General features: G+C 46.0%; 1 protein-coding gene across 1 annotated transcript in view; it reads left to right on the plus strand.

The window, feature by feature from the left end:
- CCN4 (cellular communication network factor 4) overlaps positions 1-17012 on the plus strand; it is a 39893-nt gene extending 22881 nt beyond the window's left edge. The window contains exons 3-5 of the mRNA XM_003933693.4: positions 6226-6486; positions 10871-11064; positions 12777-17012. Of these exons, the coding sequence (XP_003933742.2) occupies positions 6226-6486; positions 10871-11064; positions 12777-13076 (755 nt within the window). The 3' untranslated portion in view covers positions 13077-17012. The remainder of the gene's footprint in view (positions 1-6225; positions 6487-10870; positions 11065-12776) is intronic.

The following is a 17012-nucleotide window of genomic DNA, read 5'->3' on the forward strand; positions in this document are numbered from 1 at the left end:
CTCCATCATGGGTATCCTGCCCTTTTTCGTTCCCAGACAACTCTTTTATGAAACTTTCTGACCTCCCGCTTCTGTCTGGACTTGTATTCCCTTGAATTGTGTAAGCATTACTCAAAATACATGACTCATCAGATTAAGAGAAGTAACCAGGCATTATGATGCAGCAGCCTAACTTCTGAAAACTTCCCTGAAGTTTCATAAACCAAAAACTCCCTTCTTCCCTTAGTGCCGAATCAAACCTTGCCCTTAACTATGACTCCATTTACACCCATCACGTAGTCACATGTAACATGATCTCTCATCCTCAGCTAATCATTGTATTTCCTGAGGTGGATTGTCAGTGAGGGTTATGTACATCATTTGCAGTCAGGCAATGTTATTTTATCTGAACCTCATGGTTAATTTACGACAGTTTCTTTTCTTTTATCATCGTTTCATGCTTCAACTTTCACACCAATCATTGTGTCTTCGGCTTTCTGTGAATAACCATCCCACTTTCCCATCTTTCTAGTTTTTCTTCTTTTACTGAAACTCATTAGCAGCCACATAAGCAGGATGTTCAAAGAAAACTTGCAGCATCACCTGCTCAGAATCATCTGATGCGTTGGTTAAAAATGTTATTCCTAAACCCCACCCAGACTTGTTGAATTAAATTCTCTGGAAGTGGTAATGGGGTTCTATACCTTTAACAAGACTCCCAGGTGATTCTCATGCATGCTGAAGTTCAAGAATTGCTGTTAATATACTGTCAGTCATCTGTTCCCTCCCCGTAACCCAGGGACACCTGGCCTGGTCTTCTTACACTAGACCCACCTCCTGTTATATGGATCTGTTTCATAATTTATTCCCCCTGTGAAAATGGTTTTTCAAGGTCATTAGAAAGATAATTCTGTTCACTGCCTTGCATTAATCTCTAAAGCTATGTTGAGATCTTGTCATCTGTCAGGCACTACACGTTTATAGACATTCTGCTCTGGATCCAGAGATTGTGTGAACCCAGAAACTGCTTGTTCTGCCTGCCTTCTCCACCAGCGGCCTGGAAACCACCTTCCCTGTCCTCCTCACCCCGTCTCTTCACATCTTAGGCCCTGCCCTCACCCAGCACAGCCACTTAACTTCCCAACGCCATGGGCTTCTGTGTACTTCCTTTCCTTTTATTTGAAAAAAAAAAAAAAAAAAAAAAAAACGTAGGCCAAGGGAGATTGTGATCAATTTTACACACACTGGTTCCCTGGTCACGAAGTTTTGCAAACACTGAGATAAATAAAGCTAAACAGGAGCTATAGAAATTCTTGGAGGCTTCAAATGTTCATGTCCATTGCCAAATTCCAAAAGAGAGCTATCATAAGCTTCATAATAATGTTTTTTTCAAACATATTTAACACTAAATTTTTCCATTCTGGTAGATTCTTACCCACTCATTACACTACACTACACACACACACACACACACACACACACACACAGTTACACATATAGACATCACATGCATACATGTGCCCACAACTCACTAGTGCTCTGTTGAACATGTTCCCAGAAGCGCTGCCTTAGTATCTGAATTCATGAGACCCTAATGCAAGAAAGAAGAGAGTGTGGGGTGTGCAGAAGAAGGTACTTTTGGGCCAGAGGGAACACAGAACAAAGGGTCCCTCTAAAAAACACTCTTTCTGCAAATGGTCAGCTAAGCCAATGGACAGTTCCCAGGACAGGCTAAATCTATCCTTGAAGATTTGCATGTAATTAGATCAGGACAAGGCAGGTAATAAAAATGAGCAATTGCAACCCTGGCTTATATAACCAAACAGAGGATGATGGGGGCAATGGCAATCTGGTGTGTGCAAGCTCTGGCTCTCAGAGATCACCCTACTGGGCCCAGCCACTATGGCCAAGCAGAAAAAAAGCTAGGTCTTGTTTGGCATGCTTAGTTTTCAAGAGAATCTAGATATATAAGTTTGTGTATGATTTGTAAACATTGGCAATACGTTCAGAAATATTTTTAAACCGCTCTGTGAGCCAAACTAAATACATCTGTGGGCAGAAGGTGACCTCTGAGTTACATCGTTTGGCTATTTCAGTTGCACAAACACTACTTTTAAATACAGCTGGGTCAGGCCTGAGGGCAGTGTGGTTTGGTGGAAGGATTATGACATTTACAGGCAGACAGACTTGGGTTGTACATCCTGGCTCTCCCACTTGCTAGCTACGTGACCGTATGCACATCACTTCAGGAGCTTGATAAAACCAACCTCATGTAGTTGTTGTAGAGTAAATAAGAAAATGCAAAAAGAAAAAAAGAAAAGAAAGTAACTGGCTGTTCTTGGTTTGCAAGGAAAGTTATTTCACTCTTATCCACGGCCACCTTCAGAGGAGGGAGCAGGTCTAGCTCCAGGCCTAGATCCCCCATACTGACGCATGATGGAGTAGTAAAGTCAGGTGTGGTCTTTGGACCTAGACAACTGAGCTCGAATCCCAGCATCATCATCCCTCACTAGTACTATGACTTTAGGTAATTTGAAGTCTCAGTTCCTTCGTGACAAAGAAGGTTTATATCTCTGGGTGACTGGAATGTCAAGTGCCTGCTACATGGCAGGAGCTGAATAAAGAGTAGAGCTCACCCCGTCCCTCCCTCCATTGATTCTTCACACAATAAACACAGATGAGGGAGAAATCTCAAACAGGGCTACGACAGGCGTGATCCACTGTCCCTGCTGGCAGTGGGGCTGATAGTCCATGGGAAGTGTGGGAAGGGAGGGAAGGCCTGATGGCAGAGCAAGTTGACTTGAATTCCTGAAAGTACTTCAATAAGAGGAAAACTAACTAGATCACACCTGCACTTGCAAATCTGAGATTAGATAGGAGGTACTGAAGGAAACCCAACTGACTTCATCATCTCACTTTTGATGAGTTAGAAAGTGAAAGAGTTGGCTGATGGGACCATCTGTAACCCTATGTGTCCCACTAGCCTGTGGTGAGCAGGCTGGTCAGAGCCAGAAGGAGCACCCCACTTCCCCACCCAAAGCTCCAAGGAGAGAGACTGGAGCACGTTTTAGATGCGGTGGTTCTCAACCTTAGCTGCAAACAGGATTCACCTGGGGAACTTTAAAACTATGGAGATTAATGGAAGAAAAATACTGACACCCAGGTCCACTCCCATATTCTGAGGTCCATCATGGGCATCACATTTTTCTTCCCTGAGATGGAGTTTCACTCTCGTTGCCCAGGCTGGAGTGCAAATGGCGCTATCTCGACTGACTGCAACCTCTGACTCCTGGGTTCAAGCGATTCTTCTGCTCAGCTTCCTGAGTAGCTGGGATTACAAGTGCGTGCCAGCACGCACAGCTAATTTCTGTATTTCTTAGTAGAGACGGGGTTTCACCATGTTGGCCAGGCTGGTCTCGAACTCCTGACCTCAGGTGATCCACCCACCTTGGCCTTCCAAAGTGATGGGATTGCAGGCATGAGCCACTGTGCCAGCCAGTATCACAACTTTTAAAAGCTCCTCAGGTTTCCTTGGGGTTCCCCTGTGCAGCTGGTGGGGAGAGTCACTGTGCTGGGGACTCCAGGCAGCCAGCACTGACTTCTGCCTTCAAAGTCTCCGATACTGGGGCAGAGCCCTGGGCTTAGCCCAATCCCTTTTCCCCAACACACACACACACACACACACACACACCCTCCCTTCCTGGAGAGACAGCGTGCAGGCAGAGGCAGGGTGACTCAGAATGCAAAGATGAGTGATTCAACCCAGCGCTTCCTCTGTTTTTTTTTTTTTTTCTTTCCACTGTCCCCTCCTTCACTGGTGTCTGGTAGAAGGAAATGGGCTGTGGAGTCAGGTCCCCTGGGTTTGAGTCCCAGCTGTATCATTCAGCAGCGTCATGACCTTGAACAACTGAATCATTTAACCTCTTGGAGAGCTTTCCTGTCCGTCAAAGGAGGAAAATAAAATTCTCTTCCTGAAGTTATTGGGAGAACTGAATGAGATAATGTATCAGATGGTGCCTGGCACTAGATCAGAGGGTCAGTTGATGTTAGCGTCTTTCCTTTCTGCACCTTTTGCATGAATAACCGCACCCCAGGAAAAACAGCCACAGCAGGGTTCACACAAACCAGGATTCTGATTCCCGCTGTGGTCACTTTGGACGCGATGTGTCTTCACCTTGTTGTAACTTTGTTTTGCTATATATAAAGATGAAGACGACAATGTGATAGTGTTTCTGTATAGAATAAAATAAGTAATGCAATAAGCACAATACAGAGGAGACCCAGTATCCAATAACAGGCGGTCTAGAAAGCCCTCAGGGCTGCTAGATGTTAGGATTGTTACTACTATTAATAGCCACCTTCAGGCAAACTCTGAAGGACAGAACTGTTGGCAGATTCCAAACTGTTCCTCCTTGGGTGGTCACTCATGATGCCCGGGGGCTCTCTGCCTGCATTTCCGGAAGCTGTCCTCCAGAGAGAGTGCGGCGTCAAGGGTGACATCTGGCTCAGAAGTCCCCAGCACTCCCTGGAACTACAAGCTTGCATAATTAACTTCACATGGCTGCTCGGTTGTCAACCAGGTGTCTCGCGTGCAGTGAAGATCACTTGAGTCCACCCAGCCCAAATCCCGCTTGTCCAAGGAGGACAAAGCATCTTCTTCCTTCTTGACCCCACTCCTCTCCCCGACACAGCCCCTCTGTCAGCAAGTCCTGGCAGCTCTCCTTCCAAATCTGTCTGGAAGCCGAGCTCAAGCTCTTCTCTTTCCGGCTTCAGACCCCTCCCTCTCACCTGGGTCTCGGGGTGGTCCCCCATACTACCTTTACCCTCTGATCTCAACTCAGCTCATGAGTATTCTTGCAGAGCGAACTTTGTGTCATTCATTCAGCAGTTGCTTAATGAGCACGTACTATGTGCCAGGCACAGTTCTAGGCTCTAACAGCTTTGCACCTTCCTCTGAGTCTGCCAGGAAGCCTTCTCTGAGCTCCTCTATTTCCCTTTTCTCTTTTGTCTCTCCTCCCCATACCCTTCCCACAGTCCAGACCTGCTCCCACTCCAGGCCTTTTTACCTAAGCAGGCCCCTCCCTACCTGGAAAGCTCCTCCCCCAATCCCTGGGTGGGCTTATTTCCTCATCCTCTTTCAGGCTTTGCTGAGTATGGACACCTGGTGAGGACTTCCCCACCCACCCGATTTAACCCTTTTCCCATTTGCGCTGAGGATGCTCACTGGCAGCACTTGAGGTCACAGCCTTTACCCCAAAATAACTGCCACAAAATACCTCACTTTTATTATTCTATTTACATCATTCTAGAATATCAACTTGGAAAACAAAACACATCATTCATTTACTGCATTGTGTTTTTAGTAGCGGTGTTTCCATTGACAAAATACACTAAGTCTCGATCACTGAAAATATTGAATCCTAGAAAACCTGGCATCCCTATGCGTAATTGTTCTCCAGCAGTTGGCTGAGATTCATTTGATGAATCCAATTTTTCTGAAATAGATTATTCTGATGATTCAGGCAATTCTGACGTTCTGTTTAGAAAAAACTCAAAGAAACATTTTTATATTTTGTTTTCACATCGAAAATCAGTCAGATTTGCTACAATCTCAAAGAGCATGTCTATATAAAATTAAAGGAGCTCTGGCAGTGAGTTGCACTTTTTTTTCTAAACAGGGAAACAGCTATTAATAAATTTGCCACTGTCTCCCCACTCCCAACTTCCCCTCCCTGCTACACTTTCCTCCCAAACAGCTGAGACTGTCCACGTTCCATGTGACCTTTCCACAGTGTAAGTTCTTCGAGAGCGTGACTTTTGCCTGTTTTGTCCACTGTTGAGTCCCCAGCCTCTGGAAGGCTCCTAAATGTGTACGGAATGAACGGAACACGTGTTTGGAAGTGTTCTGGCTTGTTTTAAGTCGGTCACCCTCAGAACCATGAGCCCTAGCGGCAGGTATTTGTCAGCCTGGTGCTGGGGACCCTGCAGGAAGCAAGCCCCTCGGAATGCTGCGCCCTTTAGCTCCCTGGGTGCTGGCCAAAGCTGTAAAGGAACTCCCGCACTCCCTTTGCTGAGCCAAACACTCAGCCCTGTGCCATGCGCTCTCATGCCTCCCTGCCGTTGCCCTTGTGCTTCTGTTCCTCCTCCATGCTGGGAGCCATCCCCAGGATCGGGGCATGGTCCACATGGAGCCCCTATAAAGGGACACCAAGGCCCCTGGGCCTGACCCGCCACCTGTGTTTGCAGAGGTGGTCGGTGTGGGCTGCGTCCTGGACGGGGTGCGCTACAGCAACGGCCAGTCCTTCCAGCCTAACTGCAAGTACAGCTGCACGTGCATCGACGGCGCGGTGGGCTGCACGCCGCTCTGCCTCCGCGCGCGTCCCCCGCGCCTCTGGTGCCCTCACCCGCGGCGGGTGAACATACCCGGCCACTGCTGTGAGCAGTGGGTGTGCGAGGACGACGCCAGGAGGCCGCGCAAGACCGCGCCCCGTGACACAGGAGCCATCGGTGGGTGTGGGTCCGGGTGGGCTGGGATCGGGACCCTACAAAATGGGTTGTGGACCCTCCTGGAGCTCTGACCACCACAGAATGACTCATTCCCCAGTCTACTGCTTACCAGCTTTGTGACCTTGAGAAAGTCACATCTCCCTTGAGACCTTATTTCCCCATCTGTAAGACAGAAATAATCCCATCTGTTCAGCCTGTCCTGTGGGATCCTCCCAGCATAAAATGAGGAGTGCTTTGTAAAGAACAAAGTCTTAAAAGTGCAATCCATTATTATTCTACTAAAGAGTTAGGAATGGGTGATGGAAGAGTAGGTGTGTGGGTAACTGGGAGAGGAGGTATGAGCAAGAGGAGACGGGTCTAGTAGAAGCTTCATGATGACTTCAGGCTTCCCCCTTGCTAGGAAGATGGGTGGGCAGGTGAGACTTTAGCCAGGCAAACCAGGTAAGAGGAAGCCCTGGAAAAAGAGGGTGGGGACAGGTCCAATTGTTTCATAGCCGCTTACTGAAATCTAGCCCAGTGCCATACACTTAGCAGGTACCCAATTAATGTTTGTCATAGTGGTGGGTGGGTAGATGGATGGATGAATAGATAGATGGGTGGATGGATGGATAGATGGGTGGATGAATGGATGGGTGAATAGATGGATGAATGAATAGACAAATGAATGACTGCATGAATAGATGGATGAGTGGATGTATAGATGATGGTGGATGATGAATGGATAGATGATGGACAAATAGGTCAATGATGGATGGATGGATGAATGGATGGATGGATGGATGAATGGATGGATGGATGTATAAATAGATGGGTGGATTGATGAGTGGATGGATATATGAATTGATGGACAGGTATATAAATAGATGGATAGGTAGATGGATGGATGAATAGATGTATGTATGGATGGATGGATGGATGGATAAATAAGTAGATGAGTGGACAGACGGATTACTGGATGGATAGATTAATGGATGCATTGATGAGTGGATGGATGATGAATAGATAGATGGATGTATAAAATAAATGGTTGATTGGATGGATAGATGATGGACAAATGGGTGAATGATGGATGGATGGACAGATAGATGGATGAATTGATGAATGGATAGATGGATGCATAGATAGATGGATGTATAAATAAATGGATGATTGGATGGATAGATGATGGACAAATAGGTCAATGATGGATGGATGGATGAATGGATGGATGGATGGATGGGTGGAAGTATGGATGAGCTAATGAGGATCTGAGGGAGTAGAGGCAGTGAAGAAGGAATGGACGTAAGAGGCATTGCTTGAGTAAGACTGAAGATCTTAATGTCAATCTAATGCATGGGGTGAAGAAGAGAGAGGGCCAGAGACTGACTCCCAGAGCTTGCCATTGCCTAGGATCAAATACAAGAGAAGGAGCACATTTGGGCCAAGGGAGATCTGCTTTGTTTGAAACAGACTGAGTTTAAGGCAGAGTGCCTGGCCATGGGATCTTAAAGAGGAGCTTCCAGTTTCTCTTCATTGGGAGAAAGGAGAGGAAACAGGAGTGTTCTGAAGTCATCTGCTTGAAACTGCTGGTGGTGATGGCTGGGATGGTCTGAGGGTAACATGCAGAGTGAGACAGAGGGGGCCTGAGGCAGAGGTCTGGGAATGCTGACATGTGAAGGGTGAACAGGAGAAGGAGGCCTGGAGAAACAGAGAGGAGGGATGTATGGGGAAAACCAGGAGCATCTGATGCCATGAAAAACAGTGGATGAGGACGTTTCTAGAGGAAAGTGCTTACCAGGCAAGCGGTGGAGAGCAGTAGAAAAATGGCAATAGAGTGGGAGTTCCGCGAGTATTGGTACCTTTTTTAATATATTATTCTAAGTGCTGGCGATTGCTCAGGGACAATGTAGGGCAGGATTTCCCAACCTCGGCACTGTCGACATCTTGTATGAGAGAATTTTTGTGGTGGGTTGCCATGTGCATGAGAGGATGTTTAGCAGCAATCTGTGCATAGCTACCAAATCCTAGCAATCTAATCCCTGGCCTCTGTGCGCTAGGTGCCAGTAGCACCCTTTTCCTCAGAGCTGTGACAACCAAAATCCCCTCCAGACATTGCCAAATGCACCCTAGGAGACAAAATTGCCAGGTGGAGAAGAAATCCTGTGTGGACAGGAGGAGGCCTCCAGAAAAGCTTTGTCCCCAGCAGCCCCAGGGCAGCAAGGCAGCTGTCCCACCACCGCCTCCCCAGCAGGGCCACACGAGGGTCACGGGGGGAGCAGGGAGGCAGAAGCTGTCCACCCTTTGTGTGTGACCCAGTGACCCCGTTCTGACCGAGCACAAGCAGAGGCCCTGCCTAGCTGAGGCGACCCAAAAACCAAAGCCTTTTTATCCTCCTAGACAAATCCCTCCCCACGGCCTCCCAAGATGCTTGCAGCCCCAGCTCCTCCCGCCTGCCCCTCCTGTCCTGGGATCCTCCCTTTCCAAGTCTCTCCCTCTCTCACTCAGTGATTCAACAATGTTCCCTGATACCTATAAGCTTAGAGGAACTGACTTACCTTTCCTCTCTCTCCTTCTAATCCTAGTTAGATTTCTCTGCTTTCCTGTGTTCCTCTTTTCCCCTTTCCTTCCCTTCATTCTTTTTTTTTTACTTTTATTACTTTCCTCCTGTTTCTTTCTCTCTCACACTTTTTCTCTCTCCTCCTCTCTTTCTCTCTCTTTTTTCCCAGAACGTCTGTATTTCCATCCCTTCCCTTCCCTCTCTGCCTGTTCCTTCCTGTGCTCATGCACATGTGTGTTCAGATGGGACAGGCCTCCTCTCCTCTGCGTCTTGTTCCGTCTTTCCGTGGGCAGTACTCTGTCTTTACAGCTTTTTACCTGCCTCGGTCTTGAGCTCACCACCATTTTCCATTTTTCACATAGAGAACACCTATCGTCTTCTAGACGCTGGGGATACATGCATCAATAGGACCATCCAAGAGTGGGTAGCTGAGTCGGCTGACAGTCAAAGACCACAGAGTCGCATTAACCAAGGGCTTAGGTTACTAAAGGCCAGGACAGCTTGGGTGCTTTCGTAGGCCTGAAGTCATCTTTTGTATCACAGCCCTGGAAAGGGATGCTATAGTCAACCCCGCCTGCGGGTGGGCGTCCTGAGGCACGGAGGTGTGAGCTAGCTTACCGGAAGTTACAGAGCCAGCAGGTGGCAGCGCTGCCAGTTGAACCCTGGTGACTCTGAAGCCTGTATGTCCTCTTTATTTTAATTATTTATTTATTTTTGAAACAGAGTCTCACCCTTTAGCCCAGGCTGGAGCACAGTGGCGTGATCTCGGCTCACTACAACCTCTGCCTCCCAGGTTCATGTGATTTTCCTGCCTCAGCCTCCTGAGCAGCTGGGATTACAGGCGCATACCACCACACCCAGCTAATTTTTTGTATTTTTAGTAGAGATAGTATTTCACCATGTTGGCCAGACTAGTCTCAAACTCCTGACCTCATGATTTGCCCTTCCCAGCCTCCCAAAGTGCTGGGATTACAGGTGTGAACCACCGCACGCAGCCCTGTATGTCCTCAGCATCACTGACACAAAATGTTAGGTGCTGGGATGGAGCTACTTGACTTAAAACTTCCTCCAAATAAACTTTATCTCCTCAGAGGCAGGGAAATGTCTTTTAAAAGTCTTATTCCCAGCCAGAAGCTGTGGCTCATGCCTGTAATCCCAGGACCTTGGAAGGCCGAGGCGGGCAGATTACCTGAGGTCAGGAGTTCGAGACCAGCCTGACCAACGTGGTGAAACCTCGTCTCTACTAGAAATACAAAATTAGACGGGCATGCCTGTAATCCCAGCTACTTGGGAGGGTGAGGCAAGAGAATAGCCTAAAACCCTGGAGGCAGTGGTTACAGTAGCACCATTGTACTCCAGCCTGGGTAACAACAGCAAAACTCTATCTCAAAAAAAAAAAAAAAAGTCCTAGTTCCAGCGCCTAGGAAGAGGCTTGATGCATACTGAGTAAAAATGTAGGCCCTATTACTGTGTTGCTAGCCCCACAGGCAGGTGCAGTTGTTATTGTTCTAATAAGGAGACAGGCCCAGGTGGGTTATCTAAGCTCACACAGCTTGTAGGTGGTGGAGCAGAATTTGAACGTGGGTTTACCTGTCTGTAAAGATGGGTTTGCTCCCATGCTTCCACACTGCCTCTCTTGATCAGAAAAATACAAGGACCTGAGAACATGTCCTCCACTCCCTGGGTATCTTTGCTGGTTAGAAACCAACTTGCTGGCCGGTGGGGAGGGACAGCCAACTTCTCCCTGTTCCTCTGAGTTCTGGGGACCCCAAACCTCAATGTCGTGAAGGGGAGGGTTGGGGCTGCTGGGAGCTCTAGACTCATGCAGATTCTGGTCCCCACACACAGACGCTGTGGGTGAGGCGGAGCTGTGGCACAGGAACTGCATCGCCCACACAAGCTCCTGGAGCCCGTGTTCCACCAGCTGCGGCCTGGGGATCTCCACTCGGATATCCAATGCTAACGCCCAGTGCTGGCCCGAGCAAGAGAGCCGCCTCTGCAACCTGCGGCCATGCGATCTGGACCTCCGTGCGCTCATCAAGGTGGGTCCAGAGCAGGGCTGGACGTCTGGACTGCACAGGCCGACAAACCTGGGTTTGAGTCTGGCTCCTGAACGTCCCCGTGGGGAGCATTTGTAACGTGGGAATAATTAAGCCCACCTGGTAGGCCTGGTATACCAGCTCTTCGGGATAATGCAGGTTAGCAGGCTGGTGCATTGTGAATTTAACTCAATGGAAGCTTTGGTAGTTATCATTCGAATCAGGGTCACTCGAGAGAAACCTCAGGGACCCTCAGGAGTGGTCTTCTATAATGATTTTGAGGGCTTCTTACCAATTTCCACCCTCCCTCCACTCCCACACCAGCGGCCAACACAGAGCAGCCACACTGGGTGATATAGGGAGCCCTACATGAGGCTCAGGAACCCTAGAGTCAAATGTCTACTTGCATTAATTGCACATGACTGTGGCCAATCTCCGCTCATCTCTGAGCCCCCATTCCCTCATCATTAAGATATTAGAGTTGATCTCTGAAATCCCTTTCAGCTTTGGGAGTCCAAGATAATTAAAATAGAGCATTAAAAAAAAATTGGGCCACATTAGCTTGAGCCCCAGCCTCAGAGTTAGAAGTGGGTGTTATTTATCTAATTCAAGTCCCCCTCGCTCATGCCATAGGAGTGGTCAGCCTTTTGTCATATGAAAAACAAAGCAAAAGCCTCTTGTGTAGAAAAGACAGCACAGCTCCCTGTGATCCTCTCCAGACACCCAACATCACTCCTCATCCCCAGACATCTTCTCCAGTCATCTCTATATTATTCAACTGGATCCATTTTTCTTTTTTCTCCTTCTGTTCTTCTCCCTCCTTCTTCCTCTCGGATTCTTTTTCCCTGTATACTAGCCTTTGTATTTTCTGTGCTTGGTATACAGTAGGCATTCCATAGACACCTCTTAACTGAAAACATAACATGGCAAAGTTACCAGCTGCAGAAAAATGAGAGCCAGGGTCCTCAACTGAGTGAGATGGCTCTACCATTACTGGACCAGATAATGCAAGTCCAAGCCAATTTTGATTTCCAACCATTTTTTCCCCCAGAATTATGTGCCCTAAGAGGGTTTTCCAAATTGGGCAAGCTCTATGCTATTGTACAGCCTGGATCTAGCATGGTGCTGGTACATAGTAGGCCCCGAGAGCCCTCAATCCAATGGGTTTAGTAAGTGCCTGCTCTGTACTAGGCATGAAATTATACCACAGAGATGCTGAAGCAACACCACATCTCAAGTGGAGGTGGAGCTACCTTTAAATAATGTCAATCCATTTGAATAAGTTGCATATTAAAGGTGTGTATGAGAGGCAAAGGCGGGCAGGGAGATTGGGGCAAAGTGTGTCTCCTGAGTGTGGAGTCCCGGTGCCAGTTCTGCCGCTAGCTAGCCAGGGAAGCTTGCTTGGATGAAGGAGTTACACAGGCTCCCCGTGTTGGTGTAACCATGATGAATGACTGGGCCTAGGCAAGAGAAACTGCAGGCTGTGAGATACAACCCAAAGAAAGCATTTTTCTCTGTGGTCCTCCGTCTACCCCTGTGCAGTACGCGGGGTCTCACTGTGTTTGCTGTTGTCCCTCCTGGGAGGATGCTGTGAAGCTGAAAGTAAAGTCGAGTGCTCCCAGATAGTGAGAAGGGAAATAGTGGGGGCTCAAGGGAAGAAAGTGGTTGTCCATTCTCTGAGCACCCCCACTAAAAGCTCCTTTTCTTTCCTTCAGGCAGGGAAGAAGTGTCTGGCTGTGTACCAGCCAGAGGCACCCACGAACTTCACCCTGGCGGGCTGCGTCAGCACACGCTCCTATCGACCCAAGTACTGTGGGGTTTGCATGGACAACAGGTGCTGCATCCCCTACAAGTCCAAGACCATCAATGTGTCCTTCCAGTGTCCTGATGGGCTTGGCTTTTCCCGCCAGGTCCTATGGATTAATGCCTGCTTCTGCAACCTGACCTGTAGGAATCCCAATGACATCTTTGCTGACTTGGAATCCTACCCTGACTTCTCAGAAATTGCCAACTAGGCAGGCACAAATCTTGGGTCTTGGGGGCTGGCCTAACGCCTGCAAAGCAGTCAGCCATTAGGGCCAGTAACTTCTCAGCATTGAGCCTTGTTCTGTCAGTTTTCCACTCATTCCTAGTTACCTTGATCTGGACCCTTGGCCTCCTTTTCCGTCTCTAACCACCCAAATGATCCATGATGGGGCTGCTAGGCCCATACTATGAGTTTTCTCCCTGGCAATATTAAGCATCTACTCTAAAGAAAAATGCCTGTTGCTAGCTGTTCTGGACTACATCCAGGCCTGATCCCGCCTTTCCAAGTCACTAGAAGTCCTGGATCTTGCCTAACTCCCAAGAAACGAAATCGGCAGACTTCCAATATCACTGATTTCTTCTTTAGATGCCATATCACAAGACTCTTTGGGCCCATTCAGATGGATAGACGGGATTTAGAACAATAGAATCGTCTATTATTTGGAGCCTGCCAAGTGGTACTGTAATGGGTAATTCTGACCTCAGCAAACCAAAACAAGCCAGATTCCAAATATGTATGCACCCCAAGATCATCAAACATTTGCCAAGTGAGGTGAATAGTTGTTTGGTTTTGATTTTTAACAGAAAGTTGTATCCATTAACCTGAGTACTGCGGAGGCTAAGTCTCTCTTCGCCCTACGCTATGAAGGTACAGATTAGATTTATCCCAGTCAGAAATAAAATTTGATAAACATTCTTAGTGATGGGAAAAGTCCCCAGTTAATACTCCAGAGACAGGGCAAGGTCAGCCCATGTCAGAAGGACCGATCGACCCTCACACCGCATCAGCTGCTGACTGGCAGTGCTGTGGGCAGTTGGCCGGGCTCTTCCTTGAATCTTCTCCCGTGTTCTGCTTGGGGCTCATAGAAATTGCCAGGGCCTCTGAACTGGCCTGTCTCGTCCCTGAGAGTGGTGCCCTGAAACATTTTTCTACTCTTACAGAGCCTTGGGAGACCCAGCTGCAGACCATGCCAGACCCACTGAAATGACCAAGACAAGTTCAGGTTGGGGTGTGGGTCAAACTAAGAAGTGAATCTACTTGGTAGCAGCCTGGGTGGCCTCTAGAGCTGGAGGCTATGGGACTCCAGTGGTTCCCATGCTCAGGACACATCTAATGAAGAGACTCATTTCACGGCCTTCGGTTCTGCTGACCAAATGGCCAGTTTTCTGGTATGAAGATAGAGGTTTACCAGTTGTTTAGAAACAGAAATACTGTAGACTGAACAAGGGTTTAAAGCTGATTAGGTTGAAGCTAAAAGGCAAAGGTTATTGTTAATGAAAATCAGGCTATTATTTATTTTGTTAGTAAAAAATAGTATTTACTATTATAATTCTTTTATTTAGGATCTTTTCTGTGCCATTGTTCTCAGTGCTTTGTGTATATTAGCTCACTAAATCTTCACGACAATATTGAGAAGTTCCCATTATTATTTCTGTTTTTACAAATGTGAAATGGAAGCTCAGAGAGGTGAGAAAGCTTGCCCAGAGTCACCTAGTTGGTGAGTGGGAAAGTTAGTATTCAGATAGAAATTGGACTGTCTTTATAACCCATATTTCCCCCCCTTTTTTAAAGAGTTTCCAAATGTGTCAGAATAGGAACACATCTTGGAATAAATGGCTTGATTTTCACTGTCATTTTTGCCTCTTATTGTCTTTCCAGCTTCTTTTCAAAAGATAAGAGTATCTGATTTTCTGATAATTTAAGGGCTTAAGCATCCAAAACATATGGAACAGACAAAAATCCACGAATCCTCTATAGCTTATCTCCTCTTTCCAATCAGAACCAGTTCTCATCACACATTTAAAAGATGATTCTGTTTACCCAGTGCTGCATGTTGAATGTTGTGTAATTATTCACAGGGAACTATGTGCAGTGTGCAGAGAGATTCCTAAACAGGAAAAGGACTGGGAATACACCCCCCTTACTGTGACCTCTGTGAAGCCTAGTCCAGTGCAAGGTATACAGTGGTACTCATTAAATACTTGATGAATACCGGAAGCTATGCATGTGTTCCTACTTTTATTCTGAAGCTCTCTTCTTCCAAAGCTAAATGAAAATATAATTTTAATAGTCAAAATTTTATATTAAGTGCCATAGCAAAAAAGACATTTAATATTTTAAAGAAATGCATATGCATATATACATATATTTGTCTATACATATGCAAGAATTCTTGTATAAAGAGAATTCACCCCATGAATGATCTCTTCTGTAAGTCAGTGTGGATCATATTAGATTTTCTTAGAGTGAAAACACCTACTGTCTACAAATTACAAGGCTAGATGACAGCTCATTCCATTTGAAATTCAGTGGAAATCCAAAAGCTAGGTTCTTACTGAATTTTCATCTCAATTTGGGAAACTGAAATTAGCTTTCAAAGATCACAGGAAGCCTGGTTGGAGAAACTAGGGATTATTCTTGGCAATTGGTAGGAGAAGGTGGCCAGATTCACTCAGGCACCACCAGTTTTGAGAAATGGAAATATCTTATGCAGAGCCCAGAGGGCAAGTCTCAGACCCATGGGTTGAAGCCATGGAGAAGGAAATTTGGATCCAATTTAACAAAGTTCTTTCTAACAGTCAGAATTTCCCTGCAATGGTGTGGCCTGATTCAATAAAAATTACTAATAACAAATATAATAGAAAAATCTTCATTGATTGTTAACTTGGTACCAAGCACTATGCAAAGTTCATTACCTTATTTAGTTATTCTAGAAATTTTGAGTATGCGTCTCTTCACCATTTTATAAATGGTGACTTTTAAATCTGAGACTCAGATGTTCTGAGAAGTCAGCCACCAAAAAGTTAGAGCCCAAATATTAGCTTGTTCTACCAGCCCCTGCTCTTGCAGAGGCCTCTAGAAAAGACTTGAATGACTCCTATTGGAGAGTCACCTCTACAAGGGGCTTCAAATAGACCAAATAGATCATCACCTCTCTGGTCCGTTGTTAACTATATGTTCTGAGACAAAGGCAAGGTACACTAAGGATTATCCTTTGCTGAGGAAATTTACATGAGTACTTAGAATGAATCATGCAGGTGTGCTTAGGTGTGGGAAAGGCAGAGAGACCTGAATTCACCAACGTAAATCGTACTAAACCTTATTATTAGCACTTGATAAGTGCTTAGCTCACACCAAGCCTTGTGGAAGGTGCTTTTCTGCCATATCTCATTTAACCCTCACAGCAAACCTAAAGAACATGGCATTATCATCTGAGTCTGAGAAGTTTAGTAGTTTCCTCAAGGTCTTACCAGCCAGTGAACAGCAGACCAAGACTGGAAACTCAGGATGGTCTGATACCTGAGCCATCTCCTCTGGTGCTACGCCTATTCTGTCCTCCAAATCAAAAGGCATGATCTTTCTAAGAGGCGTTTTACTGACAATAGCTGTGATTTTAACTTTAAAAATGATTCAGAGAGTGATCAAAGAAAGTGGATTCAAATGATATGATTGTCTATAATCTTGCTAGCTTTGTACTCTGTGTCCATAGAAATTATGGGGAAGTAATTCGGCTCCTATTATGTTGAACTATGTCACTGCTTTTTACAAACTTGTCTCGATGCAAAGCAGCCACAGTGATAATCCTGCATATCTGGAAATCCTAACAGTCAACTATGTATCTCTGCATGTGTGTATATATATATATATGTATGTATGTATGTATCTATTTTCAAACTGTGATTTCATATTTAAATATTCCTACTGCCATTTTTGTAACTAAAAAACTACACACAAGGAAATGTCTTAGAATTTTCCAATAGAAGAAAAATAACACTTGGGTAATCTGTCATGTTTTACAATAGTTTCATTTTTCTCATGATTTGTGTAGTGTGGAACATGTTTGCTCAATATGAAGGATTTTCATTGCTCAGTTTCTCTGTTTTAAGACTTTTCTCCTTAAGGTAATAAACCATCAGCAAAGTCA

Source organism: Saimiri boliviensis, chromosome 15 (assembly GCF_048565385.1).
Source record: "Saimiri boliviensis isolate mSaiBol1 chromosome 15, mSaiBol1.pri, whole genome shotgun sequence".
In the NCBI taxonomy this organism is placed as follows: Eukaryota; Metazoa; Chordata; class Mammalia; order Primates; family Cebidae; genus Saimiri; species Saimiri boliviensis.